Source organism: Saccopteryx bilineata, chromosome 1 (assembly GCF_036850765.1).
Source record: "Saccopteryx bilineata isolate mSacBil1 chromosome 1, mSacBil1_pri_phased_curated, whole genome shotgun sequence".
Lineage (NCBI taxonomy): Eukaryota > Metazoa > Chordata > Mammalia > Chiroptera > Emballonuridae > Saccopteryx > Saccopteryx bilineata.
This window is the reverse complement of record NC_089490.1, coordinates 24,836,040-24,856,472: the sequence shown is the minus strand read 5'-3', so window position 1 is coordinate 24,856,472 and position 20,433 is coordinate 24,836,040. Positions and strand designations below refer to the sequence as shown.

Below are 20,433 nucleotides of genomic sequence, written 5' to 3'. Positions count from 1 at the left end.
CCACTAAAGAAAAGTACTATCAAAATTCCACCACCTATCAATATTGTTTAAGGGTAAGCATATTAAATAAAATGCATTGAAATAAATTTAAGGCAGTGTTAACTATTCAACACAGCCTATAACACTAATAATAAAACAAAGCCTCATGTTCTAATTTATAATTCCCACAGAGTTGTCGGCACCTCGTACTAACCATCTTATGAAGAATGACTACATGGACCAACGCCCGGTAACATGAGAGTAAGTGGAAGTCTCTGCACTAGGCTGCAAAAAAATTGAGATCATTTTTCTTAACATCATTTATGTACAGCTACAAGACATCCTCTATTCTGAATTAATTTAACAGTAAAGAAATTATTTACATACTCTTCTTAATGTTTTTAGTTTGTGGATGTGGCTGAATTCCTCCAGCTGGTAGTCCATAGGTGCTTATTCGTTGTACAAGACTTGCTACATTCCCATGCCTTTCCCGTTTGACAGGCAAATGGTCATCTTTGGATTCTGTCTCTCTCTTAATTTCCTATAAAAGGGGAAATCAGTAAATATGAAAATAAGTTAATTTTATTAAATTCTCAAATGTGAAATAGCAAAACACAGGTACAGTGATTATTATATAAAACATATCAACAGTTTGCAACCTTTTTCTCTGCCCACACAAATTTAAAGAATGCAGCACACTTTGGCAACAGTGGCTCATTATGAGTTTAAGTCTTATCAAAATTGGAGACACAGGTAAAGAAGAGGAGGATGAAACACCACCTCCACCCTAACACACACATTCACCCTGAAATACATAAACAAACTCGGGGTAGACAAAGTTTCTATAAAGGGTCAAATAGTAAAAGACGTTAAAATCTGTGGGCCCTCCAATCTCTGTTGAAATAATGGACTCTGCCATTTGTAGTGCAGAGCAGACTCATACTTAAATGAATGGGCATAGCTATAAGCCAATGAAATTTTATTTACAAACACTAAAATTTCAATTTCATATTGTTCACGTCATTAAAAGTTGTTCTTTTGATTTTTTTCCAACCATTTATAAAATTCTTAGCATTCCTGGCTCACAGACAATACAAAAACAGGCGGTGTTCGGATTTGGTCAGTGGGCCATCGTTTGATGACCCCTGTTCTACATAAGAGGCTAACAAAAGGTGGCAAATCTTCATGAAAAGAAGTATTAAGTTTATTGGAAGACATAAGACAAAAGGGAAGTTATGCCATGTTTGGCGATTTTAAAAACTCAGTATCACAAAGATATCAATTCTACCTAAAACTGATGTAATGGTGCAATGCAATTCCAAAAATATCTCCCAGATTTGGGAGAGCAATGTAATAAAATAGGTTCTAAATTTGTATAGAAGAACAAAAGGCCTAGAATAGCCAGAGTACTTCAGGGAAAAGTGAGGGGGCCTTTTCTTTTTAATGGCTATAAAAGAAAACTATGTGACACTGTATATTAGACAGTGTGGTACTAGCATAAAAACAGATATACTGATAAATGAAACAAAATTAAAAAATCATAAATTTGATTTGTAATAGACAAAAAATGAGAAAAAAACTTAACCTTAAAATAGATGGTGCTTGTAAAACTAATGGTCCATATTTAGGGTGGAGGAAATTGAACTGAATTCCTACTTCACATATCTGATATTAGAATCAATAATTTCTATTGTTCATTAAATTTAATACTGAATATATTATTCAATAATTTATTTAATAGTGTAACTTAATGTTCTATTTAATATCAATAATTTGATATTAAAATTAACCATTAAAAAAAGTGAATCACTATCCAGAAGATATTTTTCACATACAAAGTTAAAGAATTTCTATCTCTAGGTGTCTGTGTCTATCGCAACACTAACCAGATGTTACTCTCTAACTCAGGGGTCTCAAACTCGCGGCCCGCTGAACAATTTTGTGCGGCCCGCAGACTAATCCACGAAGTTCAAAATATTTTGGATAAAATTAAGTAAGCCTAGGGGCCTACTTGTATTTTTCATTTCTCTAGCATCCTAGCTAGATATTAGCTTAGTTAACAGCAGTTGTGATGCGAACTACAGTTTCTGGTCGTTTTGGGACACTGAGTAAACTGCATGTACGATTGTGCTTGTTGTACTGATTTTTTTTTTTGTTTTCAACTGCAGTGAGAAAAGTGTTGCATAACAGTTGCCTTTTGTAGACCTAGTGCGGCCCGCCCAACGGCTGTGATCTTGCTCTGCGGCCCACATGCTGAGTTGAGTTTGAGACCCCTGCTCTAACTGATAAGAATTTCAAGTAATTTTGACTCCTTTATACTATTTCAAAACTATTTGATATTTGCTTTTTTTTTTTTTAAACTATGCATATCATTTATGCAAGGAGAATAAAGGTTTTGCATTTTAGGAAAACAGGTTGGTGGAGAGTTGTGAAAAATTATTAAACTATAAATTATAGAAGACAAAATACTTTACAATATAGACAGCTTCCTTCATTTTTATAGGTAATGCACTTAAGAAAAAATACTTCATTTTGCTCTTACTATATGACACATCAACAATTGAAAATCTCAGTTTTCAGACTGCACTGAGTATTTTTCAAACTGATAACAAACACAAAATCTATGTAAGGACTGGTAGTTATAAACTCAACATGTCAAAGAGTATTCATTTTGGTTTCTTCTATCTCATGAGCTACCTCCATATATAAAATAATAAATGAAAGTCAACCCTGGCCAGGTGCCTCAGTAGACAGATTGTTGATCTGGCACACTGAAGTCATGGGTTCGATCCTGGGTCAGGGCTCATACGAGATACAACCAATAAGTGCACAACTAAATGGAACAATTAATTGGAACAATGAGTTGATGCTTCTTTCTCTCTCCTACCTCTTAAATCAATGGAAAAATTTAAAACAAAAATAAGTTGTATCTGACAGCTATTACTGCTTTCTAATACAAAAGCTTTTCAATCAAATCTTATTCTAGGAAAGTAGCCCTTTAAGCTAATATAATTAGAACTACAGGTTCAGGAGACAAATGACTTGGGTACAAATCTTTGGTACTATCCTGTTTACAAGCTATAAAACTTAAGATATTTATGTTATCTCTTAATAAAAATTACATAAATAAATATATATATAACTGAGACAATGTTTCCTATTTCTAAAAAAAATCAATTTACAACATATTGCTCAAGATCTAGAAACATTTTAAGAACCTTCAAAATTTTTTGAAACAATCATATCCATGAATATTAAAAATAATAAATCTGAGGACAAAAGATTCAAAACGAAAGGGAGAAGCAAACTAAAATTATATTTACACACACACACACACACACACACTCACTCTCTCTCTCTCTCTACCCTAAATAGGAGAAACTCAGGTTCCAAATACACAGTGCCAACTAAGCTGTTATCCCACAAGTACTAAATGGCCTTGAGGCTATAAGTAAAATTACAAATAAAGGTCCTGGCCAGTTTGCTCAATGGTTTATAGAGCATAAACCCAGCATACGGATGTCCCGGGTTCAATCCTCAGTCAGGACACACAGGAGAAGTGACCATCTGCTTCTCTTCTCCTCCCTCTCCCCGTTCTTTCCCTCTTCTCCTCTCACACCCAGTAGCTCCACTGGTTCAAGTGTTGGCCTAGGTGCTGAGGATTGCTGGACTGGTCCAAGCGTCAGCCTCAGAAACTAAGGATAGCTGGGGTGGTTTGACATTGGCCGCAGACAGGAGTTGCTGAGTGGATCGCAGTCCAGCACATGCAGGAGTCTGTCTTACTACTATATTACCTCCTCTCACTTAAAAAAAAAAAAAAAAGAATTACAAATAAAGTTTGCACTGGTCTCCTCCCCCACCTCTTCCTGATACAATCTACCACCAGGCACCCACTTTTCTCTTTCTCTCTCTTCCTTTCCCCTCTCTTACCAACCTCTTCTTTTCTAGTTCCTGGACACACAGTACTTCCAAGTTACTCTTTGGCTATCATCTTCAACAGCAGATTTTATTGAGTATCTATGAAGTGTCAGTAAGGCTTCCAGCATTTCTTTCTTCTTCTGCCCTTCACTGTCTTCTACTTTATCAGCCAGTAAATAAAATACATATTAACATTGTAGCATCCATTTTCTACCAACTTCACTTCCTTTCCTGACTCTGAAAATGATTTCAGGAGATCCAATAAAAAGAGTCCTCAGGCCTGACCTGTGGTGGCGCAGTGGATAAAGCGTCGACCTGGAAATGCTGAGGTCGCCGGTTCGAAACCCTGGGCTTGCTTGGTCAAGGCACATATGGGAGTTGATGCTTCCAGCTCCTCCCCCCTTCTCTCTCTCTCTCTCTCTCTCTCTCTCTGTCTCTCTCTCTCATCTCTAAAAAATGAATAAATAAAATTAAAAAAAAAAAAAGAATTGCTTTAAAAAAAAAAAAAAAAAAAAAGAGTCCTCAGAGAGGACTTAAAAAGCAAACTGAAAAGAACTATCAGTCTCATTCCACAAAGGAGAAGAACCTCCCACACAGCAATGTCAGTCCAAAATTCTCCAAGAAAAAATACAACAGGGATAATTTCCAAACAGATAATATACTTTATTGATTGGTTTTATTTCATAGACAAGTGGTAAGAAGTAGCAAATTAAAGATGAGAAATACAAGCAAATGAAGAAGCTAAAAAAGATTGAAGTGAATATAATTATTCTTCATCTATTAAGATAATCAAAGATACTTAACTGATTGCATTAACTCAAAACAGGTACTTAAAAGAAGATCAACAAAATTCAGACACCATTCCTTCATGTTGTAATAGATCTATAAAATAATTTGGTTATCTGATCATGCCCAGTGCACGACCATGACCTGAAAATAGAAATCAATTAACTCCTATATCATAGACTCAAAGGTCACAAAGAATAGATAACCAGATAAAAGGGCAAGGGCTTCTTGATTCCTAAGTGAAAGAAACAGGTTATCTAAACACTAAATTCCTAAACAGTTACAGATGTTAATGCTGATTAAAATTAGGGAATATACTTAATTATTTTAATTTTACATTAAGAATTTCCAAAATGTGTCACATAGAACTGAAACCTCCAATTTTACAGGAGCATAAATCAGAAGATATGGGAAAGTGACATCACTAAATAATAAGGAATGTAAGAGTTCATGTTTACGGGGGTCTGCAGGTTATGACAGTTTTGAATTTATGAAGCTCACTCCCATATAAACTTTAAAAAATTAACATGTGTTAGTCCCTGGCTGTTTGGCTCAGCGGTAGAACGTTGGCCCGGCGTGTGGAAGTCCGAGTTTGATTCCTGGCCAGGGCACATGGGAGAAGCGCCCAACTGCTTCTCCACCCCTCCCACTCTCCTTCCTCTCTGTCTCTCTCTCCCCTTCCCACAGCCAAGTCTCCGTGGGAGCAAAGTTGGCCCAGGCACTTGAGGACAGCTCTGTGGCCTCCGCCTCAGGTGCTAGTATGGCTCTGGCTGCAACAGAGCAACACCCCAGATGGGCAGAGATCGCTCTCCAGTGGCAAGCCGGGTGGATCCCAGTCAGGTGCATGTGGGAGTCTCTCTCTGCCTCCCTGCTTCACACCTCAGAAAAATACAAAAAAAAAAGAATAATAATAAAATAAATTAAAAATTGACTTGTATTTCAGCTTATGCCATTAACATAGTACTTACTATGTGGGCAAACTAGTTTGGTGACTTAGGCTAGGGTGTATTTCAACTTACATCAATATTTGGGTTATATCACTGTCATAGGAACAGAACTGGGCGTAACCCAAGGACCCCCTGCATTTGATATCCACACGCTGTTTCACCTTTGACTGCATCAACATTAGACCCACATTTAAAAAAAAGGTATCCAACCTAACACAATTTTTTAAAAGCATTTATTGATTTTTTGAGAGAGAGAGAGAGAGAGAGAGAGAAAAGAGAGAAAGGGCATGGGGTGGAGTTGGGTGGGGAGCAGGAAGCATCAACTCTCCCATATGTGCCTTGACAGGGCAAGCCTGGGGTTCCCAACCAGCAACCCCAGCGTTCCACAGGTCAGGCCCAACCTAACACAATTGTTAACCCCATCCCTAAACCTTTTGCTCTGTGGAATATAAGTGATAGTATATAAGTAATGACCCAGATTTAATTAAACTGGATGTTCACACTCACATAAAATAACAAGTGCAAAGTAAAATCACCAATAGAGAAAAATCTCCTTAATATGAAATTAATGTGTAGTTTCTTAATTATAACATATCAGAATTAAAGAAAACATGCACCTGAAACCTACATGATTTTATTTACCAATGTCACCCAATAAATGCAATAAAAAATTTTTTAAATAAAAAGTTAATAAGCCTGACCTGTGGTGGCGCAGTGGATAAAGCGTCGACCTGGAATGCTGAGGTCACCAGTTCAAAACCCTGGGCTTGCCTGGTCAAGGCACATATGGGAGTTGATGCTTCCTGCTCCTCCCCCCTTTCTCTCTCTCTCTCTCTCTCTCTCTCTCTCTCTCTCTCTCTCCCTCCCTCCTCTAAAATGAATAAATTAAAAAATAAATAAATAAAAAAAGAAAAATACAAAAATAAATAAATAAAAGTAAAAAATAGAAACCCTAACAGTTTTAAAAAGTTAATAATTTTTTAAAAAAGGAAAACAGGCCTGACCAGGCGGTGGCGCAGTGGATAGAGCGCCGGACTGGGATGCTGAGGACCCAGGTTCGAGACCCCGAGGTCGCCAGCTTGAACCCAGGCTCATCTGGTTTGAGCAAAAGCCCACCAGCTTGAACCCAAGGTCGCTGGCTCCAGCAGGGGGTTACTCGGTCTGCTGAAGACCCGCGGTCAAGGCACATATGAGAAAGCAATCAATGAACAACTAAGGTGTTGCAACGCGCAATGAAAAACTAATGATTGATGCTTCTCATCTCTCTCCATTCCTGTCTGTCCCTGTCTATCCCTCTCTCTGACTTGCTCTCTGTCTCTGTAAAAAATAAATAAATAAAAAAGGAAAACAGCAAAAATATAATAAAGGAGGACAACTTACTCTCTCCTCTCCCAAATAAGGTATTCTTCATGTACTGCTCTCTCTCCAGTTTGAATAAAGGGCCCCCATTTCCACTGCACCTCCCATTCGCAGGGGAGAGTGTGAGAGGGGTGGGGGAGCTGTGTACATTCACTGGCATCCCACTCCTTCCCTTCTGTCACAAACACTAACAGCCAAGTGAAGTGGAGAAGAAACCACACTGAGGAAATCTTCTCTTACCCATATTCTTTCAGATGCACACACTGATGGAAATGAACTGAAAATACCCTAATAGTTTACAATGGTCACATTTTTCACACTAATTTTAATTTTTAAAAAAATGCTATTTAGCCCTGGCCAGTTGGGTCAGTGGGTGGAGCATCAGCCCAGAGTGTGGAAGTCTGGGGTTGGATTCCCGGTCAGGGCACACAGGAGAGGCGACCATCTGCTTCTCTTCCTCTCCCTCTTCCCTTTCTCTCTCTCGCTCTCTCTCTTCTCCTGCAGCCAGTGGCTCAACTGGTTGGAGCACCAGCCCCGGGTGCTGAGGTTAGCTCGGCTGATTTGAACATCATCCCCAGAAGGGGGTTGCTAGATGGATCCGGTCAGGGCGCATGCAGGAATCTGTCTATCTCCCCACTTCTAACTTAAAAAAAAAAAGAAAATTAATGCTATTTGTGCTTTCAGCCCTAGGACGAAGGGGTTTTAGGGTGAGAATGGCAGGGGATAAGGGACAGTCTATCTATGAATCAAGAGACACCAAGCCTGCCCTAGCCATACAGCTAAGTTGGTTAGAGCATCATCCCAATAATGCCAAGGTTGTGGGTTCAATCTCTGCTCAGGGTATACACAAGAATCAATCAATGGTGTGACTGGTGGTGGCACAGTGGATAGAGCGTAGACCTGGGACCCTGAGGTCCCAACTCAAAACCCTGAGGTCACTGGTTTGAGCACAGGCTCACCAGCTTGAGAGTGGCATCATAGATATGATCCCATGGTTGCTGGCTCAGCTGAAGCCCCACACCCATCAAGGCATGTATGTGAAGCAATCAGTGAACAACTAATGTGACACAACTATGAGTTGATGCTTCTCATTCTCTCTCCCTTCCTGCCTCTCTCTCTAACACACAACACACACACACACACTCTAAAAAAATAAAATAAAAGAAAGTGGAACAATAAATTGATTTTTCTCTATCTAAAATTAAAAAAAAGACACAGGCCTACATGGAGATCTCTCTCTCAAGGCTGATAGACTCCTGGAGGCCACTGATGACACTGACAAGCGGGCACTGAGTACTGATCTGAATGACGAAAGGCAAACCAGGAAAACTTCTGCAGCCCCGGTCTGGTCATTAAGCTCTCCTGGTTTACATTATTACAATAGCAGAACCAAAAGAAATTCATTCCTTTAAGTGGAGAAATTTTCACTTTCCAGCTAAGTCCCCGGTAAACACTAACATGATTTTTATCATAATGTCTCAACTTTAAATTTATGATGTGAAAAGTAGAAAATAAAGGGGGATGAGAGTACAAATAATCTAGCTTAAAAGATTTCCTATAGAAAACAATCTATAAAATAGCTACCAAATTCTTAAAAGTAGGAGACTGAGGCAGCATTGTTAAAAAAAAGAAATGTACATACTTTTATAATAGATCCTTTTACAATGCTTGAATTTTGTTTCAACATGTATTATTACTTCAGTGATTTTTAATAAAATACTTCGTGTGTCCACAAATAACAACAGCACTGAATGTCAAATTATTCTGGGCATTTAGAAAGATCTTAGTTTTATGAGCACACATTACTAAATCTAAATCCTTATACATCTTTTATAGCATTATCTGTATTATTTCTCCATGCACATTAAAACCACAATGAGATACCACCTCACACCAGTCAGAATGGTGCTCATCAACAAAACAACACAGAATAAGTGCTGGCAAGGATGTGGAGAAAAGGGAACCCTCCTGCACTGCTGGTGGGAATGCAGACTGGTGCAGCCACTGTGGAAAACAGTATGGAGATTCCTCAAGAAATTAAAAATGGAACTGCCTTTTGACCTAGCCATCCCACTTTTAGGAATATATCCTAAGAATACCAAATCACTGATTCAAAAGGAGAAATGCACCCCATGTTTACTGCAGCATTGTTTACAATAGCGAAGATCTATAAACAGCCCAAGTGTCCATCAGTGGACGAGTGGATTAAAAAGCTGTGGTACATGCCTGACCTGTGGTGGTGCAGTGGATAAAGCGTCAACCTGGAAACGCTGAGGTTGCCAGTTCAAAACTCTGGGCTTGCCTGGTCAAGGCACATATGGGAGTTGATGCTTCCTGCTCCCCCCCCCCCTCTCTATAATAAATAAACAAAATTTTTTTTTTAAATTGTGGTACATATATACAATGGAATACTACGTGGCCTTGAAAAAGAAGGAAATCTTACTTTTTGCAACAACATGGATGGACCTGGAAACTATTATGCTAAGTGAAATAAGCCAGGCAGAGAAAGAAAAATATCATATGACCTCACTCATTTGAGGGATCTAATGAACAATGTGAACTAAGGAGCGGAATAGAGGTAGAGGCGGGATCAAAGGGACCAGAGGGAAAGCAGACAGAGGGAAGGGAGGTGAGAGGATGGGATCAGAGAAGGGAAAGAGATTAGCGAAATTATATATAAACAACAGCATTATAGAGAGCAGGAAAGCAAATCCTGGAAGGAAGAGGGGAAGGCAATAAGGGGAGGGTGGCAAGGGAGATGTCGAGGGTAACATGGGGGTGGGAGGGAGATATATTCGGTGGGACACTCGAATCTATGTAAACACTATAAATTAAAATCAATAAAAATTTAAGCCTGACCAGATGGTGGCACAGTGGATAGAGTGATGGACTGAGATGCGGAGGACCCAGGTTCGAGACCCTGAGGTCGCCAGCTTGAGCGCGGGCTTATCTGGTTTGAGCAAGGCTTACCAGCTTGAGCCCATGGTCACTGGCTTGAGCAAGGGGTCACTTGGTCTGCTGTAGCCCCACGGTCAAGGCACATATGAGAAAGCAATCAATGATCAATTAAGGAACCGCAACGAAGAATTGAGGTTTCTCATCTCCCTCCCTTCCTGCCTGTCTGTCCCTATCTGTCCCTCTCTATGACTCTCTCTCTCTGTCTCTGCCACAAAAAAAATATAAAATAAAGAATTTTTTAAATGTAAAAAAAAATTATTTCTCTTAACTCAATGAATGTAGTGCATATGGGATTCATAATATCATCAAAAGTAACCTGACACAAAACAAACTGCTTTTAATCAGTGTGTAAAGTATAGTTAATGTTTTACAAGACATAACAGAAAATGTACTATGATCTATCATAAATAACTACATACAACTTTTGCATTGTATCTGCTATTTTCACTGTAATTCCCAATAAGCAAATAAAAGTTGTCTTGCATTTACATAGTATTCTGAGTTGTTTTCTCTTGTACTGTGTTTCCTGTTAATGAAAGTAAATCAAACACCAAATGATGTTCTCCTGATTTAAAGTTAGCTTCCTGAACTGTTGTTTTATTAAAGAAACCAAAACATCTAATACTTGAAAACATCACTGGGGTTTTCCCTAAGCAAATTAATAGTTTTCATAAAGGGATTAAAAAAATTAAAAGTCATAAAAAATCATATTGTCATTTCCTTCACTCTAATAATTCTTAAGGAAACGGTGAACTACCGACAGATTTAAAAATGCAATCATTCTTCTAGAAAAAGAAAAACTTAAAAAAAAAATCACGAAGACCCTTTCCATAGTAGCCATGTACATCAGATAATTTTATCCTGTATTGCTAATATTTTTAAAGAAGCTTTAAAAAAGATTTTTAAATACATTTATAGATCTAATGTTTCCTTAACCACGTAATCTATGGAATCTAAAAATAAAATGACATTTTAAAATGTAAATTGTCAAATTTTCATTTAAAAAAAAAGAACAGCAGATTCAATTTAAATATTTTATTCTAAATGCAAAAAAAGTTGCTAGAAGTTCAGGTCAAAACAAAGAAAAAAATCCAAATTATTTTACTTATCAACTTCCTGTAGTACGAGTGAATAACTTGTTTCCTTTTATATCAAAAAGTCTAAAAACAGTTTATCAAGTTCCAAGGACTTTTGAAAATGGTTCAAAATTTCATTTAAAATGTTTAAATATAACAATTCACTTACCAACACCTGAGACATCTTCTATGAACATATCCACTTGTTTTTTAAAGCACTCAAGTAAAATCACCGTAACAGCAACAGATCAGACAAAAACTTGTAGTACACCTCCAAGATCCGTATAAAGAACACAAGAAAGTTTCTTAGACAAGATAGCTGCTTTGAAGCTCAAAGGTGAGCATTCCCTACCCAAACTACTGTCCTGCTGATGCTCTTTAATATTTCTCTGCTTTCCCCATGACTGCCTGCTGTTCACTACTTGTAACAACTACCAACTGTGCCTTCTGCATTGGTGCTCCTCCTCCTCCCTCCCCACCCAACTTCCTCTGACTCACTCGGTAATCAAACTATGCACTCCACCATATACAGAACTCATCAGTGTGCAGAGTTCACTAACATTCACTAAATGCCTACAACTAGTCAACTGCACTGTTAGCTACTTTCATTTGTTATCTTAAACTTCGGAAGCAAGTCATGAAAGAAAATAAAGGTATCACTGTGCTTATTACCCTTTTACTGAATGCTAATCTATTCTTGTGTTAATGATAACTAATATTACATTTTACTGAGCACTTTATAAAAGCTTTTAAAAAAAAACTATTCGTACACCACCCAGAGTTCCCCTTATGGAAAGATAGAAGTACTTCCTATTCCTCCCACTAAGTACAGCTAAAAACTTGGGACATCAACAAGTGTGTGTGTGTGTGTGTGTGTGTGTGTGTGTGTGTGTGAAGTATATACATATAAAAGTATTGTGGGGCCTGACCTGTGGTGGCGCAGTGGGATAAAGCGTCGACCTGGAACACTGAGGTTGCTGGTTCGAAACCCTGGGCTTGCCTGGTCAAGGCACATATGGGAGTTGATGCTTCCTGCTCCTCCCCCTTCTCTCTCTCTCCCCTCTCTCTAAAAATCAATTAAATAATCACTAAATTAAAAAAAAAAAAAAAGTGTTGTGAAAAGTGGAAGAGAGAAGATGGCACATGCCAAGAGACCAAGTTCTTTTGACCCTGGTTAATTAGTTCACTGAGTTGTCTTTTCGCCTCATATATTCCAGCCAAAGTACTGGAGAAGCTGGCACCCTAGCACCTGTACATGCCAACAGGCAGAAAGGGGAAAAAGCTCCAAGAAAAGGGTGGCCTAGCAAGACAGAAAGCTCTTAAGAAAATTTCCACTCTACTGCAGTAAAATATCACAGAAAATAAACAAACAAACAACTATCATCCTATGCCCACCCACGCCAGCAAAAGCAGGTAGGGAGCCTAGACTTCCACCCTCACAAGGCTGTATGTGACAAGGCACCCCAACTACCACCGGGACCCCGTGTCCTCAGCTAGGGCGTGGCCAGATGCAAAGCCAGGACTCTGCTCCAAGCCAGACAGGAATGAGCCCTGGCAGTGCAGACCACAAGGCAACACTGAAGCACACCTGTGCCTCCAGCAGGGAGGGTCTCAGCGGAGGACAGCTGGAGCCTGAACTCCTAGGGCACCCAGAACTAACAAGAAGCTTCCCCACCCTGCCCCACTCCAAGTTTCAATGGAGGCCAAGTGGGGAACTGGCCGTGGACATAATTCATTTTTCTTTTTTTATTCAGCACAGGTTCCCTCTTTAGTTAAATATAAAGTTTAGATTTCCATCCAAGGTCCTCAACCAATCTTGATTTTTTAATTGATTTTAATTTATTGTGTTTACATAGATTCTAGTGTCGCCCCGAATGCATCCCCCTCAATTTTTTTAAAATACATTTTTACCACTTCTATCATAACTTGAACACAATCCTCAGCTTTAATAATGAATTTTCAGAGGTATCTGCTTTCTCATCTCCTTAGTCACTGAAGCAATCTTCCAAAGGCATTGTATTTTAGCCTCCTCATCTTCTAAGAACTACCTTTTCCTTTACAAAGGACTCAATAACAAGAAAAATCATTTCTACAACATTTTTCTTCAAATATAAGACTACTTACACAGAAAATTCACAATTAGTGTTACTCTAAGGAACCAGAGCTTACACAAATCCTAACACATTCAAAGCTTTTTGATTGTCTAGTTCAGTGGTTCTCAAAGTATGTGCCCTAGAAGATTTTCAAGCGTGCCCTATGGTATTCCAGAGAAATATGTGCCTGTTGGGAACCAAAAAACCAACAGGGTTTTTGGAGTTTAGATTTTTGGGGGACAGAGGTGTGGGGAATTGGCTATAAGCTGACAGTCTGCCCAACCCCGCACCTCACTTGCCTGATTAGGTTGCAAAAGGCTGTTAAACTGTGGTGCTGGACTGTTTACACTACACCCCATGTTCCCTGGAAAGAATGGAGGCAAGTTTCTTCTATCCTTTGTTTGGTGTAAAGTTAAGACGATATGTATGGGGGGGTTTTCTGCATTCAACAAAATTAAGAGTAAAAAGAGAGGAAGTCTTCAATGTATTGACGAGGAAATGAGAGTTTGCCTTTCAAATATATGCCAAAACATTGAAGAAATCGCTAGGACACATCAGGCTCATGTTTCTCATAAATACAAGAATGAAAAAACTTAAAACATTTGTGCTGGGACCTGCCGAATTTACTAAATCTTACTAAGAATGTATCTATATATATAAAAAGATAACTTTTTCTCACCGCTCTTTTTTATGAATTCTAAAAAGCATAAGTCAAAAAATGTAACATAAAAATGTTTTTTAATGTCAGAATAAATTTAATTTTGTAATATTTATTTCATTTATTACAAAAGCATGCTTGGACTTTATATATTTTTCTTTAATATTTGACTTAATTATTATAACACATTTCTCAGAAGTTTGTATACAGTGCATCTACAATTATTTGTAAGATTTTAAATGTCCCGACTTCAAAAAGTTTGAGAACCACTGACTAGTTTCTCAGCAAGTCAGCCTACGTTTAAATAAACTTGATTTGTACTAACACTATCACTACCACCAAAATAAGAGTATTCCCCTAGGGACATAGGCTCATCAAGCTAACTTCTTGTCCTGTATTTTCTCATTTAAATTACTTCATTTTTGTCCTTTCTTAAAAACGATTAACATTTTAAAGGGCAATTAGAAACGTTCTACCTGATTTACCTATTTTTATTATTAACACTTGATTTGACAGTACTTGGCATATAATAGGCACTAAAAAAAATCCTATATATTTGCTAAATAAATAATTTGGCTGACTTTCTTCTCCCATTTCCCCATTCCAAAATGGATGGATAGTTCCTGAGCAAGAAAGTAACAGGATGAAATAATAAACTCCACCATATAGCTACATGCAAGACATATACACACACACATAATCAAATTCCTACCAACAACCCAAACAGGTAGGACTTCCCATTTTCACCTAGGAAGAAACATATGCTCTAGAGCAGTGGTGTGCAACCTTTTTACACTTGGGACTAGTGAAAATAGGAGAATTATTCTGGGGCCACTAAGGCAGGTATCACCGAGCATAAGCGAATTCGACTAAGATCATCAAGTCTATAATCTTCGTACAACAGCAGGAGTTAACTTTTTTTTTTTTAATTTTATTTATTTATTTTAGAGAGGAGAGAGAGAGAGAGAGAGAGAGAGAGAGAGATATGGGGGGAGGAGCAGGAAGCATCAACTCCCATATGTGCCTTGACCAGGCAAACCCAGGGTTTCGAACCGGCGATCTCAGCATTTCCAGGTCGACGCTTTATCCACTGCACCACCACAGGTCAGGCCAGGAGTTAACTCTTTTGTGGACCGCCACTGGACTGCGGACCAGTGGTTGAAAACACTGCTCTAGAGTGAAGCATCTTTAGGAAGCACACAGGGTAGGTGTGTGCATGTGGGTAATGGAGGAGATGATAGAAGAATCAAACAGAGGTCTATACATCCTAATCCCAATGGCCACGTACCTTTCACAGTGCCATGCTATCTTCTTGAAATACCTTCAGTACAGTAGTTAGCAACCACAACCATCACATTGAGCCTATCTTACTCTACTTTCAAGAATCCTTCTCAGAGGGAGTCAATTCCGTATCTCCTCTGCACTCTTCTGTGCTTTACTGGCCAAATAACTTCAGAGGTGCTATCCCAGCACACCCAACTTAAACCATCAATGCCATTTCCATCCCACCACCCCTCACTCTTTTCTTTCAAAGCACCCATGACTATCAAAAATTATCTTTGTCCATTTCATTTATTTTTTCTCACTTGTCTGTTTTCCCCCACCATTAAAATATAAGCTCATGAAGAGGAAAATTACCTTTTACTCAACTGTATCCCTAGCATCTATAAAAAGTCCTAGCACACAGAACCTCGGTATATATATATATATATATTTGAACAAATGAATGAATAGCAAATCAAAAAGAATAAAACAATCAAGAGGCGTGGTATAGGGGAAGATATGCCACCATATTGCTACTGACCTTAGTTTAAGATAGCTCAATAGAAGGTATCATGGAAATTTAGTTTCTTACCAAGGGCACTGAAGAGACTCATCAATGGAAAAAAATAAAAAAACTCGGCTATAGCCTGACCTGTGGTGGCACAGTGGATAAAGCATCGACCTGGAAATGCTGAGGTCACCGGTTCGAAACCCTGGGCTTGCCTGGTCAAGGCACATAGGGAGTTGATGCTTCCAGCTCCTCTCCCCTTCTCTCTCTCTCTCTCTCTCTCTGTCTCTCCCTCTCCTCTCTAAAATGAATAAAAAAACAACTGTATCTTGAATTTCTTTGAAGAAAAAAAAAAAGAAAAAACAAACAAAAAAACTCTGCTATAATCATATGCTACGATTATGTGTGTATATGTCTTGCATGTAGCTATATGGTGGAGTTTATTATTTCATCCTGTTACTTTCTTGCTCAGGAACTATCCATCCATTTGGAATGGGGAAATGGGAGAAGAAAGTCAGCTAAATTATTTATTTAGCAAATATATAGGATTTTTTTTAGTGCCTATTATATGCCAAGTACTGTCAAATCAAGTGTTAATAATAAAAATAGGTAAATCAGGTAGAACGTTTCTAATTGCCCTTTAAAATGTTAATCACTTTTAAGAAAGGACAATTAGAAATCGGGACACATTTAAAATCTTACAAATTGCTGCAAGAAGACATGTGGCTGATGAAAACTACATGTTTCAAGGACAGCTTACTGAGAAATATCCCTTCTTGGTCCTAAAGTTACTATTAATCTTATTTGCAATTAAGAAAAATGCTCATAGTTTACTTATATCTAACACAAGTCACTAACTGGAGTAAATTTTGCATGTAAGCATATACTTTCTTTTTCTGTGTGATTCCAAAATAGATATTTTGTTTATTAAGAATTAGTTTCTGGCCTAACCGGGTGTTGGCGCAGTAGATAGAGCGTCGGACTGGGATGCGGAAGACCCAGGTTCGAGACCCCAAGATCTCCAGAGCTTGAGTGAGGGCTCATCTGGTTTGAGCAAAAGCTCACCAGCTTGAGCCCAAGGTCGCTGGCGCAAGCAAGGGGTTACTCGGTCTGCTGAAGGCCCGCGGTCAAGGCACATATGAGAAAGCAATCAATGAACAATTAAGGTGTTGCAATGCGCAATGAAAAACTAATGATTGATGCTTCTCATCTCTCCGTTCCTGTCTGTCTGTCCTTGTCTATCCCTCTCTCTGACTCTCTCTCTGTCTCTGTAAAAATAAATAAATAAATAAATAAATAAATAAATAAATAAATAAATAAAGGAATGGAGTTCTTTAAAAAAAAAAAAAAGAATTAGCTTCTGCATAATTATCAAGTGTTCCTTACTGGGTCTTAACACACATCAATTTGTTGGGTGTTCCTCTACTGACCCCACACTTTCAAAAACTCTGCTCTCTTGAGCACCAGGAAGGACAGTTAAGGCAGGGAGGCGTTTCCTCGGGTCTCAGCATCTGGAGGACTCACTGCGCCTTGAAAGAATACACAGGTTAGGTATTCTCTTAGGTTGCAAAACCTGGCTCCGAAAAAAATAATTATGCAGAAGAATGTAAATATAGTCATCTCTGGTCAACTTGTGCTTGACAGCTTTATAATAAAGTTCCCTTGGTCACGGTCATCAAAGGATTGCTGGCTGTTTTCAGCTATAAAATAAAAGCTGTGTAGAAAAAATAAGAAAGCAGGGCCTATAATAACAGTGCTGTGAGACTGTGCCATGCAACCACAGGAGAATACACATCAGTTTGTTTTTTTAAAAAAAATTCCATAGCCTGACTGGTGATGGCGCAGTGGACAGAGCATCAACCTGGGATGCTGAGGTCCCATATTCCAAGCCCCAAGGTCGCTGGCTTGGGTGCAAGCTCGCCAGCGTGAGCACAGGGTCGCCGGCTTGAGTATGGGATCATCAACGTGATCCCAAGGTTGCTGGCTAGGCTTAAGCTCCCTCAGTCAAGGCAAAATGAGAAGCAATCAATGAACAACTAAAGCAATGCAACTATGAGCAATGCAACTGGTGCTCCTCATCTGTCTCTCTCTACTCTCTCACTCTCTCAAAATAAATAAATAAATGAAATCCATAACAGGGGTCTTGTATAATTTCAAATCAAACTCCTCATGGTCCTTAAAATACCCAAAATACTATGCTACTAGATTCCTAGAAGGACATGTGCTTATATTTAAAGAAAGGTGTACGACAAGGCTTCCCCAGAGTCATGCTCCGTGGGGGAGACAAAACCAAAATGCTTAGGACCAGATTAGCAACCTGAATTGATTTTACCACACTGAAATGAAGTCTGTGCTTCTGTGAAATTCAAAGGCAGTTCAGAAGTAGGACTGTTATCTATTACTACATTAAAACAGAACCCCAAAAATGACTTTTTAAAAGCCAGGGTCACCCCCTGCAGATGCCAGCCAGGTTCTATAGGCTTCTCTGGGGGACACAAGCCAGGGGCAGCCTGCCAGCTTCATTCACAATGAATCGATTTGTCTGTTTCCATGAGTGTCGGCGGGCAGGTGGTCTGCGTAGGCCCGCCAGGCACAGGCCTACCTCTTGTCATTGAGCTCCACATTCACCTTGATGATGTCAATGGTAGCCGTGTGGTTGACCAGAAAGAAGGTGGACTGGCACCCTCCTTTTTCACGTACGCTCTGGCCCCTGGAGAGCGTGTCGGGGAAGCTGAACTCACAGGGTGCTCATACAGAGCTGCCTGGACGATCTGCACGAGCCGCTGGGGCTGGGGCGGTGCTCGTCCTGCTCCCTGTCGCAGGTGCTGTGGAGGGAGGCCTGGATGAGTCAGCCTCTTCTCCTCCACATCAGCACCAGTGTGGCCCCCACTTTGGACCACTTGACTCCATCCTCTGCACCCTCAGGATGTTCCGCAGGGTCTGGAACTTAGCGGGTCAGTGCTAACACAGTTTGACTTTCATAATGTTGTCATTTATGACCACCTTCATGGGCCTGAACACGGGGGACCGAAGGCGACCAAAGGAGGGCAGCAGGTAGCACACGCGCTGAGGAAGGCCTGGTCCCGACCTGCTTGCCCACAGCAGCAGCTGCAGCGGGTACTCGCCCGGCCAGCAGCACCACTTCGGCGTCGATGCCCGCAGAGATGCGCTAGCTGGCGCCATGGGCATCCCAAAGCACGTATTCTTTCTTTGTGTCGGCTATCACTGAGATTCTGATGTTGGCACTACAGTGTAAGCTATCCCGATACACTGGGCCTTCTAATTCCCTTAATTTATACAATAAAAACTTTTCCTTTAACTTGTACAGTAAAAACTTCTCTAGAATTTCTAGGGATGGCAGAAGAATATGAGTAAATCTGAATGATTCCACTTTATAAAATTATTTAAAGATAATTTTACAGGAATATTGCAAGCCCTGTTTCATTTCCTAAGTCATATTATTTTTACATTTTTTGCATATTTCCATTCCATTTTAATCTTAGAAATACCCTTACGTCAAATGCCTTTTTAAAAAATCTCAAGTCTATTTTTGAAAAAAAAAAAAAGTTTCCATATATTGCAATCTGAGGAAGCATTTTGATTTTTCTTTATCCAGGGTCATTTCTGAAGATTATCAAAAGAATTTTTAGTTTTGTATTTCAAACATCTTTTAACTACACTGACGCTACTGAAGAATTTCAATGGCTAAGATTCATAGCACTTTGTCCCTAGAGTCTCAAAAGTACAGAAAGCTATAAAAGGATTATGTATCTCCACTAATCAGCACATACCATATACACTACATTTCTCACGTAAAAATAGCCTTACGCTCGCCTATCATAGAGCTATCTTCTACTTACCCTACTATTTATTACCAATATAACTTTAGGCAAGAATGATACATTCCCTATCTAACTCTCAAAAATATGAGAAATTTTATGTGAACATGTAAAGTATTAACACAAATAAAAGGTATTATTAGCCTACTATCTCTTCATTCCCATTCTCACTACAAAAACTCTGATCTCTATTATTATAGTTTATAGCATCAACTCTCTCCTGTTTAAAACTTCTCACTCACATTACCTTTAAAAAATATTCAAAGTGTACTGTACCACTGGCTTTAATCCATACTTTTGGCCTCAAATACCATTACGATCCAATATGAAAACTTTTATTGAGCTGAAATAGTCCATCTAATTATTTTTACCATAAAACATCTTTTGCCTTTGCCAGACATAGACTATAATGAATATTTATCTAACTTCATATCTTTAAAGGCCAATTCATTACTTTTAACAATATTTTCTAAATAATATTTTCCCAAGATCCTGTAACACCCATCATCTTTACGACACATTTGGCATTCAGTCATATAACACATTACAATTTTTAAGTGAGAGGAGGGGAGATAGAGACAGACTTCCCGCATGTGCCCCAACAGGATCTACCTGGTAACCCCCACCTGGGGCTGATGCTCCAATCGACCAAGCTATCCTCAGTAAGGCATTACCATTTGTCCTCTTGTTTCCATGCTGTCTTCTCCCCCAATTAAAGAAGAAGTGGGAAATACTTTTCCCACCATACCACAAAACACTTCATAGTCAATTGTTATTTGTTTATTGCAGTGTTTATTTATCTCAATTTCAAAGTAACAAGTCCAATGGCAGTGTCAAATATCAACACAGACACTAATATTGAATCTCAAAATTTACACCAGCAAATAAATCAGACATTTGACTCTTTAGTCCAAAACACTGAAGTTGAGAATGTAAAAGATCTAATAAACTAGCATGTTTCTCCTTAATTTTGACTTAAGGCTTAACAGTATAGATCGATGAGGAAGTGTAATTATTTTATAGCTTTACATGCAGAAAGAATTAGTACC

General features: G+C 38.9%; 1 protein-coding gene across 3 annotated transcripts in view; it reads right to left on the bottom strand.

The window, feature by feature from the left end:
- CD2AP (CD2 associated protein) overlaps positions 1-20,433 on the bottom strand; it is a 110,516-nt gene that overhangs the window by 60,355 nt on the left and 29,728 nt on the right. For 2 of the 3 annotated variants that reach the window (XM_066252252.1, XM_066252244.1), the window contains exon 3: positions 367-520. In XM_066252252.1, coding sequence (XP_066108349.1) covers positions 367-520 — 154 coding nt within the window. Of the gene's footprint in view, positions 1-366; positions 521-11,192; positions 11,454-20,433 lie in introns of those variants that run through there. The other variant, XM_066252262.1, reaches the window with a different exon arrangement.